Raw genomic sequence first — 25286 nt, 5'->3', positions numbered from 1 at the left:
CCTTGCAGAGGCTTAGATATTGTGGCATTGTCCTAAAGCATAAGGAATAGGAAGTGAAATTGACTCATCTATTCTCAATGTCCCAGATGAGCGAAATGGAAAAAACGAAACACACATCATAAACGGTAAACAGCGGACAGGATTTTTAAAGTTCTTTCAGTGTTAATCTAAGGTATGTTTAGAAACCAAGATACATATATTTATTTTTTAAAACCTATTTTTTTAAACATCAGTGCTACTTTTAAGAGATATGACAATAAAAAACTGTTTAACATTCTCCACCTAATTTCTGAAATTTGCTTATTATAACAGCACCATGACCATTGGATTAATATAATCTATGACTCAGCATATAGCCAGGAACTTTATGAGTTCTTAAATTGGTTGTGCTCTTAAGCCACTGCCTGAACTTTTGACAACTCACTTGACCTCTACTGGCCCTGCCTAACTTATTTATCAAACGGTGATAATAATTATTTACTGGTTGGGATCTTGTAATGATTAATTAATGCTTATAAAACGCTATACAGTTGTAGTTTATTAATTATTATTATTATTATAACAAGACCAAGATGGACAGGGTAAATCTTAGATCTGATTGAGAATTAACTTGAGAATTATTTGTTTTCTAACCTGCTTTCAAATATCCACTAAGAGATCCATCTGCCCGATCCATAACACCCAAGTTCCCTAAATGAACACTTGGAGAAGCAAATGAAACAATGTAAAACAGCAGAGCTAAAGAGATTACCAATTTCTCTCTTATTTCCTGCAGATCATTTCTCTGCTGAAAAGTGCAGGCTTCATTATTAAAGATGGACAGAATACAAGTACATTCAGTAGAGGCCAGTTGTTCTGGAAATAACAATCATTTGGTAAATGGCATAATAAACACTTTAGGATCCTTGATGCAATGGGTAATGAGCCAGTGCAGTCACAAGAGTACAATGTCAATGTTAAGATTATACTATGTGTCACATTTTATATCTTTACATATATAGAGATATCCATAGTTATATAATATTTCTGCTATTATACTTATGTTCCTTTCGATAGCAATTTTTTACTCATTCCATGTATTCAACAAGTCCCTTTAAAAAATAACATCAATTAACATTTTAATTTTATTTTCCCCTAGTCCTCTTTCATTTTACCTCATCTACCTATATAAATTACATATCTTTGTTCATCAGTACAACTGACTGTACTATATTCTGAAGCATCAGAGATCCCAAAACTAAATGCAATTTCACAGCAAGTCATCAGAATGTATCTGGCTCATGTAGTGGAAGGCAATTTAAATCCCCAGCCTATTCTCCATGCCACCATGGAGAATAATGACAACCCATAACATATCCCATTCATACTACAGCTCAGGGGTAATGAATTACATAGACAATTCAGCTACTGAAGATTAAAAGATTACCCCAGTAAAAATGAAGGTTTTTGGAGGTAAATGATCATGTGTTGACATAATGTGAGCAATAAAGCTCATGGTATTACTGATATCCTGCTACATTATATGGGCTAGTTTGTGGCTAAATTCTCAGATTAACGTTTAAAGTTAGCTTGAATCACAATCCTATGTTATATTGTCTACTTCAAAAGCCACAAACATCCAGTTTTTACATGACTCACCAGACTTTCTTGCTCTTTTCTTTCTGAAAGCATAAGGCATTTATATCAGTATCCTAAACGACAAAGATAGGTTCTGCTTCAGAACCTATGATTTTAAGCATCATTTCCCAGAAAAGCTATCTTCTGTTAAACCAGCAACAAACTTCCCCCTCATCAAAAGGATTAGGTTATGTTAAGAGAAACCTACACCATATTCTTTTAAGAATGAATGGGACTGAGCCTGTTCCTTATGCATTGTATGTAAATACACATTTCCACAAAAGACTACTCCATCACCAGGCTCGGAGCACATCATCATCTAATATAAACAGACTTGTTAACATGGACCATCTGCAAACTCAGCTCCATCTAAGTGTCTACCTAAGGTCAGTTAAAGAATACTTAAAAGTTGAATTCATATCCTTTCCCCTGCCCCACATATATTTCTGCTGTTCAGTGACAGGGATAGCAAGAAGGCCTGTAGGAAGAAATTAGACTGTCAAAAACCATCAATAGTCATAGCAATTCTTCTGTAAATGATTTTTCAAAGTCTGCTTCGCTTTGTGTCTAACTGAACAACAACAAGCATAATGCCCACTTTCATTTTAGAAACAAGCTGAGGAGGAGATCTGGACACAAATCCATGAGTGAGTAACACAAAGGAAAATCCCATATCGAGGATTCTGGGAGGTACAGAATAAAGAGAGTACTTTCCTGGACTAAGAGAAAAACATGCCAGAAAGTTAAAATTAAGAAAAAAATGAGTGTTAAGTAATGAAGGGCAATCACATTTTTAATGACTATTCTGTCCTTAATTTACTTAGAATTTTGTTTTCAATTATATTTATTTCACTTATTCATATGTATTATATTGGTGTTTTCTTCTAGACTTTTGTATTGACTAGCCATGGTTATGTTAAGAGGACTTTGCCATCCCCGCCCCTCCACCCCACAATGTATTATCTTGCCGTCCCTTATGTAAAGTGAAAAAGGCAGTGAAGATGACTTACACCTTTTCTCTAGCTAAACGTTTAAATATTTTTTAGAAGACTAACATGGGCACTTTACATTGGCTAATACAGCCAACTCTAAGCTTGTTTTCCCTTCATACAGTGAGGGATCAGTTATGCAAGTCCAATCTTGAGACTTGTGTCCATAACTGCATGGGAAGGAGGCAGCAAAAAGAAAGCAGATGCAAGGAGCTTTAATTCCCTTACACATGTGTGCAGGAACCAAGCCCACTGTGTTTGGTGCCATAGAGAAGGGGAATGGCAGAGCTCTGTGTCCTCCCTGCAGCAAAGCTCGCCCTATGCAGGGGGTTTGCTCATTGGACCTTCTCTAAGTGACAGAAAGACGAGACGTGTTACCGGGAAGCCCTCAAATCATTATTTTATTTTCCTTTTTGGGAGGAAGGGGAAAAATAAGATCAAGATTACGCTCTTCCTGAATCAATCTTTTAATAAAGTGAGAGGAAGCAAAGAAGAAAAATAGATGAATCTGAGTTTCAAGCTTAGTAGTCTCTCCATACTCCGAGAACAGCTGTTATTCACCTTCCTTCACATTCCCCCTGTATACTTTGTCTGCTCCCCCCACATCTTGCACACATTTTATTATTTTAAATCTTGGGTTCAACATTAAAACAGCTATTTTCCTAACATATTAATAATCCTCTGCTTTCCCAGCTAGTAAATTTTACTCTGAAAAGTAACACAAGAGTAGAGCTGGGTGGGCATTTTCAAATGAAATGTTTTTGATGGGAAATGTCAAGTCGTCAAAACAGAAACTGTTTGAGGGAAAAGTGTGGTTTCTAAGATGCTCCCAATTTGATTATTTTTTTATTCCCCTCTCCCCCCCCCAAAAAAAATTATTGAAATGCCTTGTTTGGACATTTTAAAAAAAAAAAGTTTCATTTTCAATTCAAAATGCCTTTTTGTTTTGAAATGTTACTTAACTTACCCTAAAAAAAGGGTAAAAAATTTTTAAAAGGTCAAAATGGAAAAAAAACATTCTGAATTATCAAAAACAAAATATTTAAATTTACCCAATCTGGAACCTTCCCGAGTACTGGTTTGTGAAAATTTTCGAGACTGACTTTTTGTCCCATTTCAAGATGGGAAAATTTTTGAAATCAATCTCAAACTCTTGTGGGGAGTGAAAACTGTTTCTTGCCCAGCTCTACAAAAGAGAAACGTTACCTTCTTACATAACCGACTGCTTCCCCCAAATTCAGTTATATCAGTTTACTTTAGAAATAAAACAAGTTTTTACTACTTTTTATTCGGTTAACCTAGCAGATCCAACACAGCTAAAAGAGGGAGAGCAGGATTTTATTCCCATATGTGAATTATCAACAGAATTGCAAACTCCATTCCAATTAACAGGCTAAATTCTGCTCTGAATTACACCTGTGAAATGCCACTAAAGAAAATGAGATTGCACAGATTTAACAAAGTGAATAACCATCTGGCCTCAAAAACCTTTGTATTTGGGTGATAATGACTGTGCAGGAAGAAATGTCTGGACTTTCACGTCCTAGGGAGAGTTTGCAGGGCTAGCAGTTAAAACTTACTTGTGAACTGAGAAAATCTGATATGGAGTTAATGAGAGAAACACAGAACTTGACTGTGCCACTTTTAGAGTCACTATTCAGGGAAGAAGTGCACGTAGAGAGTCCTCTATCTCAAGCTAAGCTCTTTCTAAGAAGTTTGAGAAAAGTTTCACTCTGAAGTCTTGGTAGAACTCCAAGTAAATTCCACTGTAACCTTGTAACCCAAAAGAAAATGCATTAGTCCTAAACAACAGTTTTATATTGGTTCATTTGAATCACAAAGGCATAACCAATGGCAATGTTGGGGGCCTGATCCAATGCCCACTGAAGTGAACTGAGATACCCATTGACTTCAATGAGCTTTGAACCTGGCCCTTAATAATTTTGACACTATTTAAGGCAATGTCTTCTTGGTTTTATGGTTTCACACCAATACATATTAGCTTGACAAGTTTGCTAATTTCTTCTCTAACAACATCAGGATGCCCTCTGCTAGATTAGGGGTATTATTTAGCATCCAGCTTCCCAATGGCTTCCTTTAGCACCTTTTGCTTCATTCTGACCATTTTTCTCAGCTGCAGTTGACACTGCTGTTTTGGAGTTCTGTAGTCAAGCTGAATATGGGTATTTGTTCAGCTTAGCCCTGTTCTTTCTATTTTTTCCCCCGACGCAATTAACTTATTTTATTGTCAGCCCCATCACTGGTGATATTAATTTGTTCCTTGTTTCTGGGATTTTTCCATCAGCATCTAACTGTGTATTGTTAGCCTCGGTTCTAAAGAAATCTAATATAAAACTGAATGTTGTCAGTAATTTTTGCCCAACTTCTTTGTTCTGTATCTCAAAATTGCACAAGTGTATTGACCAGAATCAAATTTTGCTGTTTCTTCAAAAGACCAACATGATTATTTAAAAACTGGATTTTAAGACTGAATAGATACTGAACTGACACTGCCTTATTAAAGGTCTATAATGATCTTACTATTGCTCAGTTATGTGGATTGTCATCTGTGTTGATTCTATGTAACTTGTCTGCACCATTCAATACAATTGATCATAAGAGGTTTATACATTGTCATCTAAATTTGATTTCCACTGGTTTTACACTCTTATGGTTTGAGTCCCTCCTCATGTAATGTCTTTTTCTGTGTAGTTTGTGGTAAATTTATTATTTTTCTTATCTTGCAGTTTTAAATTTCCTGTGGATATTCAGTGGGATTCTTTTCTGGGCCCACTGCTTTATTTGTAATAGCAATAGTCACTTGGTGCGGTTAATTAAATCTCATTGCTTCATTTATCTGTATGTAGATGATGTGTTAATTGACATTTCTTTCTAGGTGTTGGGTGTTTGTTTGTTTCATCCTGGGGGTCTTTTTCTGAAGGCTTCTACCTTAGAATGTTTCTCTCTTTGGCTGATCTTTGCAACTGAGTGCATGAGCTTCTTATTTGAGCAAGAATAAGAGGTAACGGAGGCTATACAAGTTTTCCAGTTTTCTACTTTTAGTCTTTTTGTTTTGAGAAAAACAATTCCTTCTGTTTAACTGGTTTGCAGACTGTGACATTTGGGAGTATTTTTTAAACTCTGACTTTTTAAACTCAAATTTCAAATAAATAATTGGAAACTTCAGATTGCATTTGCTAAATATTTCCAAAACTGGAGACTGACTGATAGATTCTGTTACTAAGCTCTTGAGTGTATCTCTGCTTTATCACAAGCATGATCTTCTTGCTAATCTTCACGAACATTCTTCTTTTGGTTTATAAATTGATATAACATTACACAGCCCATTGCATTTTCATTGTTCCCTTTTTCTTTTAAACTACTCATTTCAGGCACTGGTCGCTTCTAGATTTTAAAGATTAAGGTTTAGAATTCTCTCTGATATTTAAGGCACAGATCCTCTGCTACACCTTTATATTTGCAAGGCTTGTTTTCTGCCTATATTCTGCCTCCCTACTTCATTAAGTTTAAACCTTTGAATTGTTTAAGTTATTTTCCCATTTAGTTTTACGGAAACTTATGAATGAAACTGATCTCAGCTCAACCAGAGATGATGGAATGTTTGCCCCTTCTAGGCATGGACCCACCTTTATAGAAGTGAGTGATCCAGTCTAAATCTGATCTGCAAAAAGAAGACAGAAAACTCCTCACAATGAATTTTTTTGACTGTTTCCAAATGATGAGAGCCCAAATTCACCAAGCTGCACACCACCTGGAACAGCTGCGCTGTATTTTAATTCCTGTATGCTTGGATACAACTATGGTAAGTGCTCTGCATATGTCAAAAAACCCAAAACACTGCTGCCACAAAGAGCCTCACAGTGAGAGGACCATCATGAGTGATCTAATCTCTTCCTAATAAATTCTGACAGGTCGTGCAGTCACCAAGGTGACTGATGAGATGACAATTTACAATAAATAAATATCTGAGAAGGACAATTAAGAATCACTGTAATAACAGCTACAATATCCCCCAAGGCCACTAATATAAAGATCTGCTAGCCATACAGCGTCTTCCCTTAGAGATGTCTCACAAGATTTGGGTCCATCAATTCCTGTGGGCAGACCAATGAAACACTTCACAATGAGTCTTCTCCACAAGATTATTCTTGGTTTCTTTATTCCTTAATTTTCTCTCTCTGTGATAGGCATTCTTCCCACACCAAAAAGAACCCACAAAAAATACTGACATCCCACAACTCAAATGTGCTATACTTGCTAACAAACGCTGATATGAAGGACGGCTGATAGTTAGGGCACTACCTAGGACTTGGGAGATCCTGGTTCAATTCCCTGCTCTTCCAAAGACTTTGTGTGGGATCTTGGGCAAGTCACTTAGCTTCTCTGTGCCTCAGTTACATATCTGTAAAATGGAGATAACAACATTTCCCTTTCTCACAAGGGTATGGTGAGAATAGACACATGAATGGTTGTTAGGCATTTTGAGATCAATTGATGCAAAGCATTATATAAGAGTTAAGAGACAGAATAATAATACCTAATTTTTCAGAAAAAGATGTGTAGTGTTCTTCTGAAAACTAAATTAATGACATTTCAGGTGACTCATATTGATCCACAAGGTCTCTGTGTGAATATAGCTAGGAATTTAAAACAATGTTATGGACCTTCACTATAAATTATACATTATATACTTATGCACATCTCAGAAGAGGTGGCTAAATGCTCCAATTTTAGCTTTTACTATGTGTGTATGTACAGTGTTTTAATAAAAATCTAGACAAAAAAAGATAATGTATTGATAGTACAGTTGTATTTATTGCATATTCCTTTGCTCAGTGTTGGCCTGAGATATCTGTAAGTTAATAAACTGCAGAGGTAAGTCCTGAACTATTTAACTATCCAAACCTCACCCCACTGAGATTTTATTTTTTACTTTTGGTAGTTTAAAAAAAAAAATCTTCCTCCAGTGAAAGATTAACTTGTCTGTGTACCCAACTGAAAATGGAGCAAGTGTGTGGACAGCAGTTTATGGTATGACATAAATTTTCCACAGTAGGCCCTAGTCTATAGTGATTTTTTCACTAACACAGATCATCCACTTACAATTTTTTTTTTAACTCTGCGCTAAACCCAGAGAAGATTAAAACCCATTCCCTCCAGTTTGAGTACTTTCACAAGGTAAGAGGAAGCCAGTATTTCAACTAAAATAAATGTTAAGGATTATACAAACACACACACACACACAGATCCATTGGAATATTTTTAGTGTATTTCAGACTGTCTAAAATGTTATGCACATCTAGCTGGGATGATAGATCACAAATTACATCATAGCATGGCTTCCTCTCTCTCCCTGCCAAAAATCCAGAAAGGTCCTTCTAGAACACTGAAGTATGGGACTTTAGCAGGGACTAAAGCCAGTTATCCATTCAGAATTAAGAAGCGGCATGCCAAATCAGTTTTCACCAGTCACTGGGTACAACATACGTCACATGCAAATCAACAAATTAGGCAGTTTCACACAGAACCAGTCTGCAAGCATTACAATATTCGTAATGGGGAGATTTCACAAAACACCACAGGTGTTCATATTAAGGATGCCACAGATACAATTTCATCTATGGTTTGAAGGATTTTAAATGAATTCAGCCAATATTTACTATACAAGATGAAAGTGGTTAACAATAGTGGCTATAAACAGACACAGAGTACCATGCTTGAAAATTTCTCTTGTAACTTTTCAAACCATTTCCGTCCCAACCCTTTCTTAAGAAGCCTCAAGTGTTCCAGGTGAAGGGTGGCTTTATGAAGAGACAAATATCCACTAGGAAGCAGGAAAAGACTAAACAGGTAGACACTCAGAAAAATTGTGTCCAGGGGAGAAAGGCTAGTGAATTAATCTCTTGCTCTTAACTTTTTACGGGAAAGAAATAATTACTAATTTATTTTAGAGTAATTTAGGTCAAGCAGGTTACTTCCCGCCTCAAGGAAATATCACGTTTCCTGGTTCTAGTAAAAATGATCTCCTTTTATGGAGCATGAATTATTGCTTTACATAAATGCAATGGGAAATACTGTACTGCAAAATCTCCACCTTTTGTCACAAAGCGCTCACATTTGGATGGTTATTTTATAGTGTCATCACATTAAAAAAAATGAGTAGTGTTAACATGTATCACTAACAAGACTAAATACATTTTAACATAGTGAACTCTCACAGTCACCTTTTGTTGGTTGTCTGGGAGGCTGAGCGGCACTTTAAGGGACACACCCCTCCACAACAAGAGACTAAAGGAAAGTGGATTTCTTTGAATAGTTTACTTCATCAACCTAGTATTTAATTCAGTGCAGAACATTAGTATGTCAGTTATATTAAACAAGTCAAACAGCAAAAGCATCCAGGTTTCGAGACAAGGAAAAACAAAACAAAAAAACAACAAAACGTGGTTGTGGAGATGAAAGAATACAAAGTACAGCTTGCCTTTTACCTTGTTATTTTCTTACCAGAAAAAATACATCTCTATACAACTCTACCATCCACCTGTCACTGGAAAATAATTTTTACAACTCTATTTTCAATTTATTACCTATAAATCTGGTAATCCGGGGTTAGTGCAAAGCCAGGTGTCCACTACCTTCAAATACAGAACAATAAAGGGCACAAAACTACAGTATATTACTCAAACCTAACACTGAAGTTAAACAGTGAAGAGCTAGAGTACAGCCTCAGAACTTTGTATAGCAGATACTGTAGATAGACAGGCTACTATTCAACTTGTGAGTCAACTTTCAAGACTCAAAACACATTTTTTAAAGTTCCTACACAACTGCCAGTAGGCAGCAATATATATCTCACCACAAATTATACAGCAAACTCATCATTTACCTAGAGTTCCACATAGCGATGGCTGCCAGATGTCTTATGTGACCTCGCCTTAATTTCTCTGTGCCTCAGTTTCCTCATTATAAATGCCTACTTACCTTCCTTACATTATCATGGCTAAATGAACATTTGTAAAGTGCTTCGGAGTGATGAGATTGAATGTGCTACCAAAGTGGAGGGCATTCCTATTACTTGTATGTTGTAGCAGATTAGTAAATGTTTATATTCGGAGAGTGCCCAGTATTGCAATCAATATTGCACTCCCATCGTGGTAGGTGCTCTACAATCATACATAGAGACAATCCCTGCCCAGTTTGCAATCTAAAAAGATACGAAAGAGATGAACAGGAGAGGGTGGGGATATAACAAATGAACACGGTGATTAACTGCACAGCTTTGTTAGTTACATATGCCAATTAAACATGTTGTTATTAATGAGGAGTAGAGACAGGAAGAAGGAATGGGGAAGTTGGGAGTGAAGGAATAACAGCTCGCAATCTGCCTAGCTATGATCAGCAGGCATAAGGGCTTTGGAAGAATAACAGCAGAGGTGAAGCTGAAGAAAAGGTGAGACTGAGGATAAAGGTAATAATGTGGTATCAAGCTGTTTTCCCCATGCATGCTGGGTTAGAAAGTGCGAAGCTGTTTAACAGACAAGACGATTGTTGGGTGGTAAAGACTGGGAATGCTGGTGGAGAAGAAAGTTAGTAGATTAGAATGGTGGGGTGGGGCTAAATGGAGAAGGGCCTTAAAAGGTAAACGCAAGAAACTTGTGTTTGAGGTGGAGGAAATTTATGAGGGGAAAGGGGCAGCAGAGGGATTCTTTGTAGTCAGAATGATGAGCCAAGACAATGATTTTAACAACAGATATTCAAATGGTCTTGAGGGGTGCTAGGCTGCAGAAGTCAAGGCCAGAAAGGAAAAGGTTGCAGTAGTCAATATGTGAAATGATAAGATCTTGGACAAGAGTTTTAGCAGTGTGGTCAGAGAGGAAAGGCCAGGTCTTAGAGATGTTGTGTAGGAAGAATTGGCAAGATTTAAGCCACTACCTGAATGTGTCTGTCTATAAGAAGGGCTGAGTCAAAGATGATGCTCAGGTTATGGGCCTGAGTGAGTGAGAGGATGGTGCTGCTGTTCACAATGACAAACAAAGAGAGAGGGAGCTGGGAAGGCTTGTTGTTGGGGCAGATGAACAGCTAAATTTTGGCCATGTTGAGTTCTAGATGACAATTGAATGTCCATGAAAAGAAGTCAGAAAGCCAGGCTGCAATGTTGGATTGGTATAGAGGGAGCACTCATCAGCAGAGAGAGAGACTTGTGGGTACCACTGGCATAACAGTAATCAAATACATGCTTTTGCAGATCAGAGCATGTACAGATAGGGTGTAGAGGGAGAGGAAGGGACCACAAATGGAGCCTTGCTAGATACCCAGAGAAAGGGGAAAAAGTGAAGAGGACAATTAAGAAACAAGACTCTGCTGGAGCAATCAGAGCAATAGGAAAACCTGAGGGAAGAGAGAGTAGAAGCTAATGAAGGACAGAACTTAACAGTGCCAAAAGCTTCTGTCATGTCAAGGAGGATAAAAGAACACAGGCCCAGAGACTGGCTAAGAAGAAGTCATTAGAGACTCTGGCAAGAACATTTTCAGTGGACCGTAGAGGGTTGAAGCCAGATTAGGTAGGGTCAAGAAACTGCAAGAAAGGAGATTCAGACGATGGTTGTAGACAGTATGTTCAAGGAGGTGGAGACAAAGAGGAGGAGAAAGATAGGGTAATGGCTTGAGGGTGGGTCATTTTTTAAAATAGGGGAGTTGAAAGCATGCTAATACCTGGAGAGAAAAGAACCTACTGAGAATGAGAAGTTGAGGAGAGAATTGAGAGGGGAGGTGAGAGTAGAGACGATGGAGGTAAAGAGATGAAAGTCTGGAAGAAAGCAGGCAGAAAGTCTCAGTGACAGGAGAAGAGGAGGAGAGTATACTAGGGAGCTAAAGGAAAAAGGGCTGGGAGCAGTCATGCCAGATCATTTTATATTTTTAAGAAAGAAAACGATCTTAAGTACTTATATGACATCTATTAATGTTATATCTGAGCACCTCACAATCTTTAATGTATTTATCCTCACAGCTACCTTGTGAGGTAGGGAAGTGATATTATCCCCACTGTACAAGTGGAGAACTGAGGCATCAAAATCAATGGGAGTTAGGTGTCTAAATACCTTTAAAAAACTGGTCCTACGTGACTTTCCCAAGGTGCCACAGATAGTCAGGGAACTGAATCTAGGGTTCTCAAGTCCCATGCTAATATTGTATCCACTGGATTATTCTTCCTCTCTGGACTATCCTGTTCTAAAATCCTGCACTGAGAAAAAGGAGCAGAAGTGTGGGGAAGAGTGGCTCAAAGTGGTCTGGTATTCTTAAGCCACTGTAACTCCACATGCTCTAAAATTATGATTACCCAAAAGTCAGCTTTGCTCCCTTTTACATGTCAGCAAAACATAAGGTCAGCCTACTAAAATACTGGCAAGGCCTGACTTTCTTCTATTAACAGTGAGACATATCTTTTAAAGCAATAGTTAAATAAATGGCTGCATGTCTGTAATCATTGCGACTTAAAATGTCAATTGAATTTGAGATGCCATGTGCATTTAATCAAGGTCTCTGTATTATAAAATAAATATTAATTTAGTTTGACTGCTTTGTCTGGCATAAATCATAATTCCATGAGATAAGTACATTTCACTTTCTGTACAGATGGCTGTTAATGGCAATACCTGTTAAACTGGCACCTGCCAGAACTTTGTATTTAAGGAGTCTTATAGCATTCTCATTATATGTCCTTATTTCTATAAATTTGCTGTTAAGCATTTTTTCTTTATTTATGTAGCAAGAATGATTGAAGTACATGAGCCAAAGAAAAAATACTTGAATTTGTTCTTTAAAAGTAGAATTAATGTCTGGTACTTGTACCGTATTTATTTCTTGTTGATAAAGGTTGTTAAAATGAGTAATGGAAAAGTATATTGAATGAAGAATAAATACAACACTAAAGTGTACCCAATGAGGAAACACTTTCAAGGACTCATCTTGCAGTTTGTATTAGGCCACTTCCACAGAGGAGTACTCTGGGAAACAAAGAGATTGGAACCTGAGGTCTGGTCTATATGGTGGGTTTATACGCTTCAAACCAGGGTGTAATGTGCAGCATACTAGCCTGCCATGCATTAACACAGTGGTCCCCAAACTGTGGGGCATGCCCAACAAGGGAAGCGTGGAGGATGGGGGGAATGTGGTGGCACCTGGCCTAGCCCCCACGGGGAGTGGGGAGGGAGTGCCACCCAGCCCGGCTCTGTCCTCAGCCGCAACTCCACTACGCACCCGGCTCCGCCTCCCGTCCAGCTCCATCCCTAGCCCCAGCTCCACTCTGCCCCCTGCTCCGCCCCCAGCCCAGCTCTGCCCTCATTCCCTCTTCACCCACAGGCCAGCTCCTCCCATCACCAGTTCAGCCCAAGCTTCTCTGCCGAGCCAACTGTGCAGTAATGGAGGGGGAACGCAGACAGACGCATTACTGTGAAGGGGACGGGCTTGACAGGAAGGTTTGGGCACCGCTGCATTAACACATCGTGTGGACCTTGCTACTGCACACTAGTTCCATAACGAATGCAGCAGCAGGAGCAAGACGGCGAGTTAGTGCACAGCAAGCTAGTGCCCTGTAGACTCAGTCATGCACTAACTCGAACATACAAGCCCAGAGAAGCCTGTGAGAAGCTTATCATCCCCAGGAAAGTCTTGCTTGTTAAATTAGAGCACATATTTTAAGCAGCACTGGTGTTTCCATTTGTTTTAACAAACACTACATACACAGACATGAAAATTAAGCGTGTGTGTGTGTGTACATTTAAGTAGATATCTCATGGAAATGAGCATGCAAATTGACCTTTAAAGATACAGCTCTCAATTGTATTCATTTAATTACAGCTTACATAATGGTATTTTAACTTGAAGTAGAGATGCAGCTATTATATAGAAGTATACTTTGCTTCTCAAAATATAAGTTTATGATTTCTAGTCTTTAAAAGTAATCAAGCCGGACTTTGTGCTCTGATCTGTTAAGCAAATATCTCATTATCCAAGTGAAGTAATGAGAATAAGGGGTCTATTCTTCTTCAGTGCACTTGTATAAGTCTCATTAACATTAATGAGATTTATGCATGCATATTAAGAGGAGAACAGACCCCTAATTAAACAAATAAGTCTTTAGTAGGCAGTCTGCATGATCATTTTTAGTACAGAAAAATCCACTTGTCTCTGCTTTGGACAAACTATAAACATAACTAAGTAGTCATCAATAATATGGAGGAGGAGGAAGTACATGTCATACATCATTCAAGTTTTTTTTAAAAAATGATTTGACAAACCACAAATACATTTTTAAATTCATTAGCTGTAGCCACCCCCTCCTCCTTCTATACACACTAAAACAAACAGTTTTATTTTACTGACATATTTGTTCAGTAGATGTGCTTAACAGACGAAAGGAAATTAAGGTCTCAGAATAGCTTAACAGCTTCCCAGAACACTGGCCACCTCAGCTGGTCCTCTCCACCTAATGCAAAAGGACACAATCTGTCTCCGATTTCTCTGTTAGTTGAGATACAAATGACTCTAAAATCACCTTAAATTAATCTGATTGTAATTTAATCTAGTTGTCTCTTTTTTGTTTACCCATGTCTACTTATTTATTTCCATCACTGTCTCCATACATATTAAATCTCTCTCTATGCAGCATATAGCTATTATTTGCCCTATCTGTCTACATTATATTGCTAACTTTTCTCACAAATGCTTAACTTTGCAGAGCAACACAGGCTAGAAAAAAATTATAATATAAGATATCACACCACTACACTTAATGAAAGTCCATATCTGAATATTATGCTATCTACTCTGCAATACCATTACAGGATCAACACCACTGGTCATAAAAAGTATCATTCTGAGCACAAGGCCTTTTAATGGTAATAACGGGGGGAGGGAATAGAGGGAAGGAGGGTCATTTCTCTCCCAACTAAAATGAAAATTTAAAATCACCAGGGCACTTAGCTCAAAGGAAAATTGGCAAATTAAGAGTACAAAAAATAAAATATTCATGGCTCATATTGTGAAAAGGAAAGTAAATAATTTAAGATGAATTGTTGTGTGAGGAAAAGTAGCATTTCCAAAGAGGAAAAAAGTGACTGTAACTAATATTCTCTTTTCTATTTCTTGTTCTCAGCACTCAGAGATGGGCATGCACACAGAACCACTTATGTGAACAGCAGTGGCCGCTGACATGCAAATCTAGTGTTTTTTACTGATACCAATCCAGTAAAGCTAATCGTACAAATGGAGCTGTGTTACATTAAGACAAGAGTTCTTCTTTTCAGTGGGCTTCTGAACCCAGACTGAAAAGAGAATGAGAAGCTTCTTCCCCGTGCGTGCCAGTTTGGCTGTCTTTTTGCTTCTGAATCATCAACAAGTACATAGTTGGTCTGGTACTACAGCAAAACATCATGACTGCAGCCTGTTGGCCTCTGCCTATAAGGCACTAGCTATTAAAATTTCACTGGCACGGCTGCAGTCCATTAGCTAACTTACCTTCTTACACATAAAGCTGAATGGCTACCCAGAAATTTTACAACCACTATGTGGAAAAGGTAATAACAGGGCCATAGACATGTTACATTTATTATATACTAGGCCCGTAGCAGCTGAGGTGGGATCAGGGTCAGAGTAGGACAGATGTCACATTCTCTTGGTGATTTAAAGGTTCAGTCTTTAACTTAATTTAAAAAATGAGTTAAAGCCCAGCTTTGTGGGGAAAGTATATAATGACAGGCAGGACAATTAAATAACTATAGACCAAAACCTAAGAATCTAGAGTCCATCACCTAGCAAACTCTGGAAAAAGATATTTTCCTCAGATTAACTTCTCGGTTAGATCTGTCCAGAGCTCCCAATGCTAAGTGTTAACGCATTTTACATTAATGTTCAACATCAGGAAATTCCAATGCCCTGCACCAAGTGGTTAATTAACCCTTCAAAATAGCCAAAAGAGTAATTTAGAAAGGGCTCAGATGCAATTCTGAAACAATGAATGACACAATGGCCTTATTTAAAGCATAAAGTATGTCATTACAAAGCACACAGTTTCTCATGCAAATGAAGAATCCTTCAAGATGAAGAGAGTTGACTTGAGGAAGAGCACGCCTCCCAAACCTTGCCTTGGCCTGAAACAATGATTAGTGCCGGAAGAAAGGGCTGAACTGAGCACTTAATGGGATACTGTCTAGTCTCGCTGCTGTTACGGGTCTCTATGGAATATATAAAAGTTTAGAGTGTAACCGAACGAGAATATTTTGGTATAGTCAAAAAGAGTAACTGCTTAGTGCTAGACATTGGTTTTTCCTGATGTTATGGCATAAATTCAATCACAGCTCCATTAATGACAATATTTAATATACAGTAATTATTACCTGATATATAACATCGAATGACTTTCATTACGTTGTCCTATGTTGGGTTACTTTATAAGTCATTATGAGGCAATGTAACAGAGTATGGTAAAATACAAAATGATGCTATGTGAGCTAATGCTAAATGCAAACATTGTACTCAAATAGATTTCTGTTGTTCTTTGGATAGTGCATATATGGACTAATACCGAGGGAGGTCATAAATACATCACTACCCACAATACCTAGCCCTTACTACCAAGAGGTAGAACACCAAACATCGTACAATAAAGTGTCCTGCAACTAAACACTGTCAAACGCTATTACGGATTTTAAAAAACAGATAAACTGACAACCCGCTTCACCTATGTTTAAAAATCTCACACCTGGCCAAAAGGGGTAATCACAGAAAACGTGGAAGCTGACAATTCTTGTTTAACTGTGTAAAACACAACACTGAATTTTTAAACAGTGATTAGAACAATAAAAACATGTTTGCTTGATGGTCTCCCTGAATCATATCCACCTAAATAAAACTTCAATCCATGAGAAATTTAACAGGAAAGCAATTTTTTTTTTAATTAAAAAAAACTCTCACAATCCACAAGTAAATAGCAGCTGAGCAACAGATGAGGAACCAAATGAAATCTGTTAGCAACTGGTAACAGCTTTGATATTTTCTGTTGTTAAAGGGGGGGGGGGGAGGGAGTGTTCAGCAGCGATTTCAGTATGTTCAGAAATCTCAGCTGAGAAAGGCTATAGCAGCAGTTACTTTTTTCGTACTAAAGACAAAGGTTAGGGGTGGTTTTAATACATTAAACTGCATTGCTGGTGACAAGAGAAACAAGCAAGCTCACATGGACATATTACAGATACGAAAAATATGCAATCGCTATATACAGCATAGTAAGTATACCTGTAGTGCATACAAATATCCTCCACAGTCTAGTGTAACTTTCCTAGTAGGTAGTGGATTAATTTGCGCTTTGAACAACTCTTCATTAACTCTCTCTTTACAGTCTAGCTTCCTCCCATTCCACTGAAACTACCTGTGTTGTGGTTAACAATGATCTCTTCCTGACCAAATCTCAAGGCTGCTTCTCCATTGTTATTTTCCTAGATCTGGGACCTTCAATATGGCAGAACCTTCCTTCTTAAAGCCTATTCCTTCCTTGGTTTCAACAACTCTGCTTTGCCAGTTCTCTTATTACCTCTTCCAGTTGCTCCTTCAGTGTCTCCTCTGTTGGCGCTTCCTCCCTTCCTCTGTCAGTCTACCACAGGGTTATGTCCTTTGCCCTCACCCTCCTCTCACTCTACATTTTTTCTGGGCAACCTTGTAACTAGAACTAGAACAGATTCTCAGGTTTCCTTCTCCATCCAAACTTTCTCTCTTTCTTGTTTGCATTCATATTTCCGATAGCTCCTATGACATGTCCTGCTGCCAGCTGGAATTCAACATGTCAAAAACTGACTTCAACTTTCTTTATAAAAAACAAACAAACTTCCCACCACTTCTTTCGCGATAAATATTAACTATTATTAGCCATCCTCCATGTAGCAGAGACTCACAACCTTTATGTCATCTTCAGCTTCTCTCTCTCCCCCACAATATTTTACCACTAAATCATGCCAGCTTCACCTCTGTAACGTCTTAAAAATCTGCCTCTTTCTTTACACTCCTGCTGCTAAAATCCTTGATCTTGTACCTTTATTACTTCAATCCCCTTCTTCTGACCCTCCTGATACTCTCCTCACTCTAATCAATCCAAAACTTTGCTGTGAATATCACCTCTGATACCTAATGCGATCACAATACTCAATCTCTTTCTAAAATTCCTTCACTTGTGCCACAAAGCTCCTTGTTCATGCTTCTAAGGCCATCCAAATTGGCTACCGTCCCCCCCGATACTAGTCTGCATTTGGCCTCCCCCATTTAGGTTTGATTTGAGAGTCAGTAAGACGTGTTCTGAGTCACTTAGGTTCTTTGCTAAGTCCTACTCTTATTTCCTCAAATGCCCTCTTTGCTCAGTCCAAATTGCTCATCTCCATTCCTTGTTTCATGCTCCCCTCTATGGCTGGGACACCCTTTCTGACCCCACCCATCACGCATCTACCTGCTCCTCCTCCAATTCCCTTCTCAAAATCCGCTCTTCAAGAAAGCTTTAAGTGATAGTCCCCTAACATTAAAACAGATATAAATTATAATCATGTTTTAAAAAACACAAAACAAAAGAAAAACAAAAAGAAAACCCTTAGTTACTCTTTAGAAGCATCTACAAACTTCCCAAGTGAGTACACAATTATACTGTCCTTGCCTGCAAACTTCCCTTCTTTTCCACCTAATCTTGTCTCCTCCATTTTCCATGTGTCTTAATTTAGACTGTAAACAATTTGGGGCAGGAATTCCATCTTTGTCCTGTCCTTTTGTGGTGCTTGATGGATAAATAATAATAACAGTAATAATGAAAAATATCAGTAAATAAGACTCCCTATCAAAATTCAATCTAACTGTGGGAAAAGTTCAGATGAATAATATATGCATGTAGTCAAAATATGAAACATGCAGATTTCATGTTGTTTTCTCTCTCTAGAAAAACAGTATTTCTTTTGCTTGAAGTGAAGTTATACTCTAAAAAGTGAATCAGTAGTACTAGAGTCCTGTGGTTCCACGTTTCTTGATAATCAATAACACTGCCAACTGAACAAACTCGATCTTGGATCTGAAATCAAGCATACATCTTCACCAGTAATAAAGATTTGGAATGTAGATCTTAGTCAATAGATCTGTTGGTGATGCACGAGCCAGAATAATTACAGTTTTGCCAAATTAGCGTGCAATCCAATTTCCATTCTTACAGCTTTATTAGCTCTATAGGGTTAACAAAAGCAGATATGAGACTAAAGATACACAAAGAGAAGAGCTATTGAAGAACTCACCATTCTAATTAATTTTAAAAAAAATGACAGCTTCATTATTTTAAGCCAGGTTTCTTTAAACTCGATGAACACAAATGTGTGTGCAAATTGCACACTTAGCATGTATAATTATACAAATAGTATGTATATCTGTGCATTTATGGACAGCTATCTTGTTCTCATTAACCATTGTGGTAATTGTATGTGCAAATTAAGCATACACTTGTGCACGTATAATTTGGACAATCATGCCCTGGCAGTCCGTAAACACCTGGAAAATGTCTAAATGGTGTGCACAGATTTAGTAGGTTTGTATTGACATTATGGGGAAGAAAAAGAGCTAAGTCCTTGCACATAACACTTCGGAAACAAACTCCTTATGCTGTGTGTCTAGGACATCAAGAGGAAACAAAAGCTCTAGTTTGAATGTCCAAATCTCTATATTTTGAAAAGCATGATCTGTAGGGCATTTTTGTAGTAGAATTTCTGAGGCTACAGCAAAACACTTCTTCCATTTAAACTCTGCACCAAGGTTTTCTTCCATACTAGGTTGGCCTACAGGCCAGAATATACCAGTAGCCTCCAAAAGTTTAATGTAATACCGGGAAATAGCAAACATTGCCCCCAAATGCATTTTCCCTTGCATTTTCTTTATCCTCAAACCTCATACAGTTTTCCTGCCAAATGCACATGAATTTCAGGGGCACAAATTTTTTTTGCCTGCTAAAGTTCTTTTGCCTTAGCTGATGGTTTGGCATAAAAACAGATAGTGCTTTCTTTTTAACTGAAAAACGTTTTTGGCTGACAAACATTTTTGGCTGCTTCATGAGATCATCAGTGATTTCACAGAATATTTTCATGAGCTTCTTCAGGAAAATCTGTGTGTGTTTCTGTATGCGCGTATGCGCATATGTTTTAAGCACAAGAACCATACCTCAACATGGCACCAAAACCCTTCTTCTTAGTTTTCTTCTCTGGATCTTCATTTTCTTCCTTCCTCTTCTTCTCTTTGACTTTAGCTTTGCTCTTTCCTTTTTTCTTCTCCTTCTCTTTATTTTTTTTGTCTTTCTTTGCCTTGGTTTCTACATCTTCTAGTTCAGGATTCCCTTGGGGGACTAATTCAAAGTTCTGAGTTTCTTGAGCAGAGAGAGAGCTCTTATCAGACAGACCATCTGCAGAGACAGAAAGAGAATCAGTAAAAAGAGATAGGGGCCATTTATGATCAGGAAAATGCAAACGTGCAATATGGAATCAATGTAGAATAAAGTGCTGCAATAGTTCACAATGCACGTTCATTTAATCATATCATTTAAAAAGCAGACTAAACATACCTAGTTAATTCAAGCAGGGCTCTATTGTAAATTAAGCACAGAATTATTATCGCTACTTATTTTCTAGTTATTATTTCTGGAATGAAAATCTTGACGTAGTAAAACATTCTTCTTTTTGAAGTCTGGCTTGTTAACCTCCATTAAGTCAAGAAAGCCCACAAGCTGGGACACAAACAGCGAGAGCTTATTTCAACAAGAGGTTCTAAGAACCTGCATATCCTAACTACTATACAAAACTAATGCAGTCACTCCTTGCTCTCAGGCTATTTCTGGTGTCTCTAAAAGGAACAGCAAGACAATTACTCTGACTGCTTAGGGGAGAGCGAGTGCAGTTTCACTTTAGGAACTCAAGAACTGAACGTAAAGATGCAGTTCATGCTGTAAAGCAGGGGGCTCTCTGTCTGGGAATTGTGACCCCCATAGGTGTCATGAACAAGCGGGGTCAAGGCGTTGTGGCCACTCTGTCCTTCCTGTATTGCTAAACAGGGCTCCTGCTAGATGGAAGGGGGTTCCGATGTGGTCTCAGTATGGAAAAGGGAGCTGCAAAGGAAAAAGATGAGACTCACTGCCATAAAACAAACAAAACAGCAGCAGAAGTTATTAAGTCCGATGCTACTTAAAACAAACTGAAAACAAAATAGTTCCACAAAACTTTGTGGATTCAAGGCGTGATCCACCCCACCACTGAAGTCAATCCAAGACTTCAGTGGAAGTTGGCTCAGGCCCTAGGACAGCATACAGAGTAATTTGGCCCTAATTCAGCAGAACATTTATGAACATGCTTAAATTCTAATGCCTTCAACTGGATTTCAGCACCTCCTTTAATGTTTTGCTTAATGGAGCCTTAGTCTGTACTAAGAGGTGGAAGTTTCACAAATAAGTACATGAAACAGCATACCCTGTTCTGCATCTTCAGGTCCATCATAAGATTTGTCAATGGCAGCTCTGAAGCTCTCGTTACAGCCCCGACCACGGACCATGTGAGGCCTGGGTCTGTGGAAAGGAAGCTCATTCTTCCTGACTTCAGCCACAGCCGTCTGTAAGCTCTCCAGGGAGCTGGACTTTTTTAAGCCTAGAGTGGGACCAAAATCTTTGCCAGGAGATTCTGGGGAAGGAAAAGTTAATGTTTACATTTAAAGTACATAGAGATAAAAATAATACAATTAGGGCTGTAAAGTTTTACACTGTTCTGCTTTTGAGTGCAGGTATGTAACAGAAAAAAATCTACATTTGTAAGTTACACTTTCATTATAAAGAGATTGCACTACGGTATTTGTATGAGATGAATTGAAAAATACTATTTCTTTTGTCTATCATTTTTACAGTGCAAATATTTGTAATAAAAATAATAATATAAAGTGAGCACTGAACACTTTGTATTCTGTGCTGTAATTGAAGTCCATATATTTGAAAATGTAGAAAAACATCCAAAATATTTAATAAATTTCAATTGGGATTCTATTGTCTAATAGTGTGATTAAAACTACGATTAATCGTGATTAATTTTTTTGAGTGAATCACGTGAGTTAACTGCAATTAATCGACAGCCCCAACAATGATATATGTTTAACTGTACATATCCATTACACTCAGTGGCTTTAAAATACAATGTAACCAATGTAATTAATTTTAACAACATCAAGAGAAACAAAAACAGAGGGAGAACTTGTGGCACCTTAGAGACTAACAAATTTATTTGAGCATAAGCTTTTGTGAGCTACAGCTCACTTCATCAGATGCATTCAGTGGAAAATACAGTGGGGAGATTTATATACATAGAGAACATGAAACAATGGGTGTTACCATACACACTGTAACCAGAGTGATCACTTAAGGTGAGATATTACCAGCAGGAGAGCGGGGGGGGGGGGAAGGGAACCTTTTGTAGTGATAATCTAAGTGGGCCATTTCCAGCAGTTGACAAGAACGTCTGAGGAACAGTGGGGGGTGGAATAAACATGGGGAAATAGTTTTACTTTGTGTAATGACCCATCCACTCCCAGTCTCTATTCAAGCCTAAGTTAATTGTATCCAGTTTGCAAATTAATTCCAGTTCAGCAGTCTCTTGTTGGAGTCTGTTTTTGAAGGTTTTTTGTTGAAGAATTGCAACTTTTAGGTCTGTAATCGAGTGACCAGAGAGATTGACGTGTTCTCTGACTGGTTTTTGAATGTTATAATTCTTGATGTCTGATTTGTGTCCATTTATTCTTTTACGTAGAGACTGTCCAGTTTGACCAATGTACATGGCAGAGGGGCATTGCTGGCACATGATGGCATATATCACATATCACATTGGTGATCATCATCATCTGGACACATGGAAAAGAAGCCCTTGAGGAATTCCACCATGATTTCAACAATTTCCATCCCACCATCAACCTCAGCCTGGACCAGTCCACACAAGAGACCCACACCCTGGACACTACGGTGCTAATAAGCGATGGTCACATAAACACCACCCTATACCGGAAACCTACTGACCGCAATTCCTATCTACATGCCTCCAGCTTTCATCCAGACCACACCACACGATCCATTGTCTACAGCCAAGCTCTACGATACAACCGCATTTGCTCCAACCCCTCAGACAGAGACAAACACCTACAAGATCTCTATCAAGCATTCTTACAACTACAATACCCACCTGCTGAAGTGAAGAAACGGATTGACAGAGCCAGAAGAGTACACAGCAGTCACCTACTACAGGACAGGCCCAACAAAGAAAATAACAGAACGCCACTAGCCGTCACCTTCAGCCCCCAACTAAAACCTCTCCAACGCATCATCAAGGATCTACAACCTATCCTGAAGGACAACCCATCACTCTCACAGATCTTGGGAGACAGGCCAGTCCTTGCTTACAGACACCCCTCAACCTGAAGCAAATACTCACCAGCAACCACACACCACACAACAGAACCACTAACCCAGGAACCTATCCTTGCAACAAAGCTCATTGCTAAATGTGTCCACATATCTATTCAGGGGACACCATCATAGGGCCTAATCACATCAGCCACACTATCAGAGGCTCGTTCATCTGCACATCTACCAATGTGATATATGCCATCATGTGCCAGCAATGCCCCTCTGCCATGTACATTGGTCAAACTGGACAGTCTCTACGTAAAAGAATAAATGGACACAAATCAGACATCAAGAATTATAACATTCAAAAACCAGCCAGAGAACACTTCAATCTCTTTGGTCACTCGATTACAGACCTAAAAGTTGCAATTCTTCAACAAAAAACCTTCAAAAACAGACTCCAACAAGAGACTGTTGAATTGGAATTAATTTGCAAACTGGATACAAGTAACTTAGGCTTGAATAGAGACTGGGAGTGGATGGATCATTACACAAAGTAAAACTATTTCCCCATGTTTATTCCACCCCCCCACTGTTCCTCAGACGTTCTTGTCAACTGTTGGCAATGGCCCACCTTGATTATCACTACAAAAGGTTTCCCCCCCCCCCCCCGCTGGTAATAGCTCACCTTAAGTGATCACTCTGCTTGCAGTGTGTATGGTAACACCCATTGTTTTATGTTCTCTATGTATATAAATCTCCCCACTGTATTTTCCACTGAATGCATCCGATGAAGTGAGCTGTAGCTCATGAAAGCTTATGCTCAAATAAATTTATTAGTCTCTAAGGTGCCACGAGTACTCCTTTTCTTTTTGCAAATACAGACTAACACGGCTGCTACTCTGAAACCTATCAAGATAAACAAAGTTCTATAGAGATTCCAGCTAAGATTTGGGGAAGAGACATTTTACCAGTGGTTTTCTGGAGCTCCCCTCTGACCAAACATAAGGTGAGGCTTGCAATGATTCCTGTACCTTTGACAGCAATCACCCCAACTCAGGACACTGCTGAAAGATCCCTGTTAGAGATGATGTATCCTTAGAGCTCACAAAAATACTTATGAAAAATAAATTTTTGGCTTTTGGAATGGCTCAGATTGCATGAACGGTAGATATTTGCAAACAAATTTCTTGTGAGAATATATCCCCAGATCTCCTACAAGGTCTTTATCCAAAGCCTTCACTTCAAGTCACGTAAGCTGAAGGCTATGCTATGCTATCAATTCACTCGGCATGTTTTTCAGGACCAAAGCATAAAAATTTCTAGCAAAACAAACAAAATACAAACTTATTTGCTCAGTGATGTGGCCTCTTTCCTTCTCAGGAGAAATCAACTAGATTCCTGGGAGACGTCTTCTGTCTATGAACACATCCAGCTCATGGCTGACGGAATTTTTTGGGGAGGTTACTGCTAATATAATAGCTGTGCCGCACTGCAATTTACCAAGATTTTTCACTTACAAAAACGGATTTCAAGAGGCGGGAAAGCTAAAAGGAAAGTGAGAGTTCCAAGATACACAAATCAGGAGGGAAATGTAGGAAATGCATAGATCTGACTCAATTTGAAATAGTATTTTGGTTTTCACTTAATTTGTATAGGACAAGCCAGGAAATGGAAGCAATAAAGGTAGAAAATAAAAGCAGCTTATGTGCTCTAAGCCATACTAAAAAGCACAACAGATAAAACAGTGTCGATAGGTGTTACCAGCACAAGTAGCTGGATGACATCAGAACAAGAGACTTTCACCTACAATTTCATTGTCACTACTGAAGAGAGTCTAGGGTCACAAGAAAAGCAGAAATATTGATATTATGCTGTTATTTCAGCAATTCTGGAATGAGTCTCAGTCATTTTAAATATCCATTTTTCTGTGTGAAAAGTAAGGGCTGAGAAATAAAAAAATAAATTAGTGAAATCTTAAAAGAAACGGGAAAAGCTAAGCATTGGCACCAAATGTCGAATCATCATAAGAGTCTACACAAAGCAATTTACACTGCCATTCCCTAGGGACTTTGACATGAGGTTAAAAAAAATGAAAAGACAGAAACCCAGTTTAAGGGAAACCTGGTTGCTAGGTCACGAAATGCAACCTTCTTTTGTTCATTAATTGCCATTCTGGAGACTGCCATTATTGCCAAATTAGTGAGTGCTAAAATGGATTTAGAGCATTG

The 25286-nt window shown here is 38.3% G+C and overlaps 1 protein-coding gene across 5 annotated transcripts in view; it reads right to left on the bottom strand.

Annotated features, from left to right (window-relative positions):
- PARD3B (par-3 family cell polarity regulator beta) overlaps positions 1–25286 on the bottom strand; it is a 607862-nt gene that overhangs the window by 161279 nt on the left and 421297 nt on the right. For all 5 annotated transcript variants that reach the window (XM_084642619.1, XM_084642620.1, XM_084642618.1 and 2 more), the window contains exons 17-18: positions 21146–21352; positions 19851–20088 (exon numbers count right to left, since the gene is read on the bottom strand). In XM_084642619.1, coding sequence (XP_084498745.1) covers positions 19851–20088; positions 21146–21352 — 445 coding nt within the window. The remainder of the gene's footprint in view (positions 1–19850; positions 20089–21145; positions 21353–25286) is intronic.

The sequence above is a fragment of the Lepidochelys olivacea genome (genome assembly GCF_965140295.1).
Source record: "Lepidochelys olivacea isolate rLepOli2 genome assembly, chromosome: 11".
NCBI lineage: Eukaryota > Metazoa > Chordata > Testudines > Cheloniidae > Lepidochelys > Lepidochelys olivacea.
This window is presented reverse-complemented; position numbering and strand designations above follow the sequence as displayed.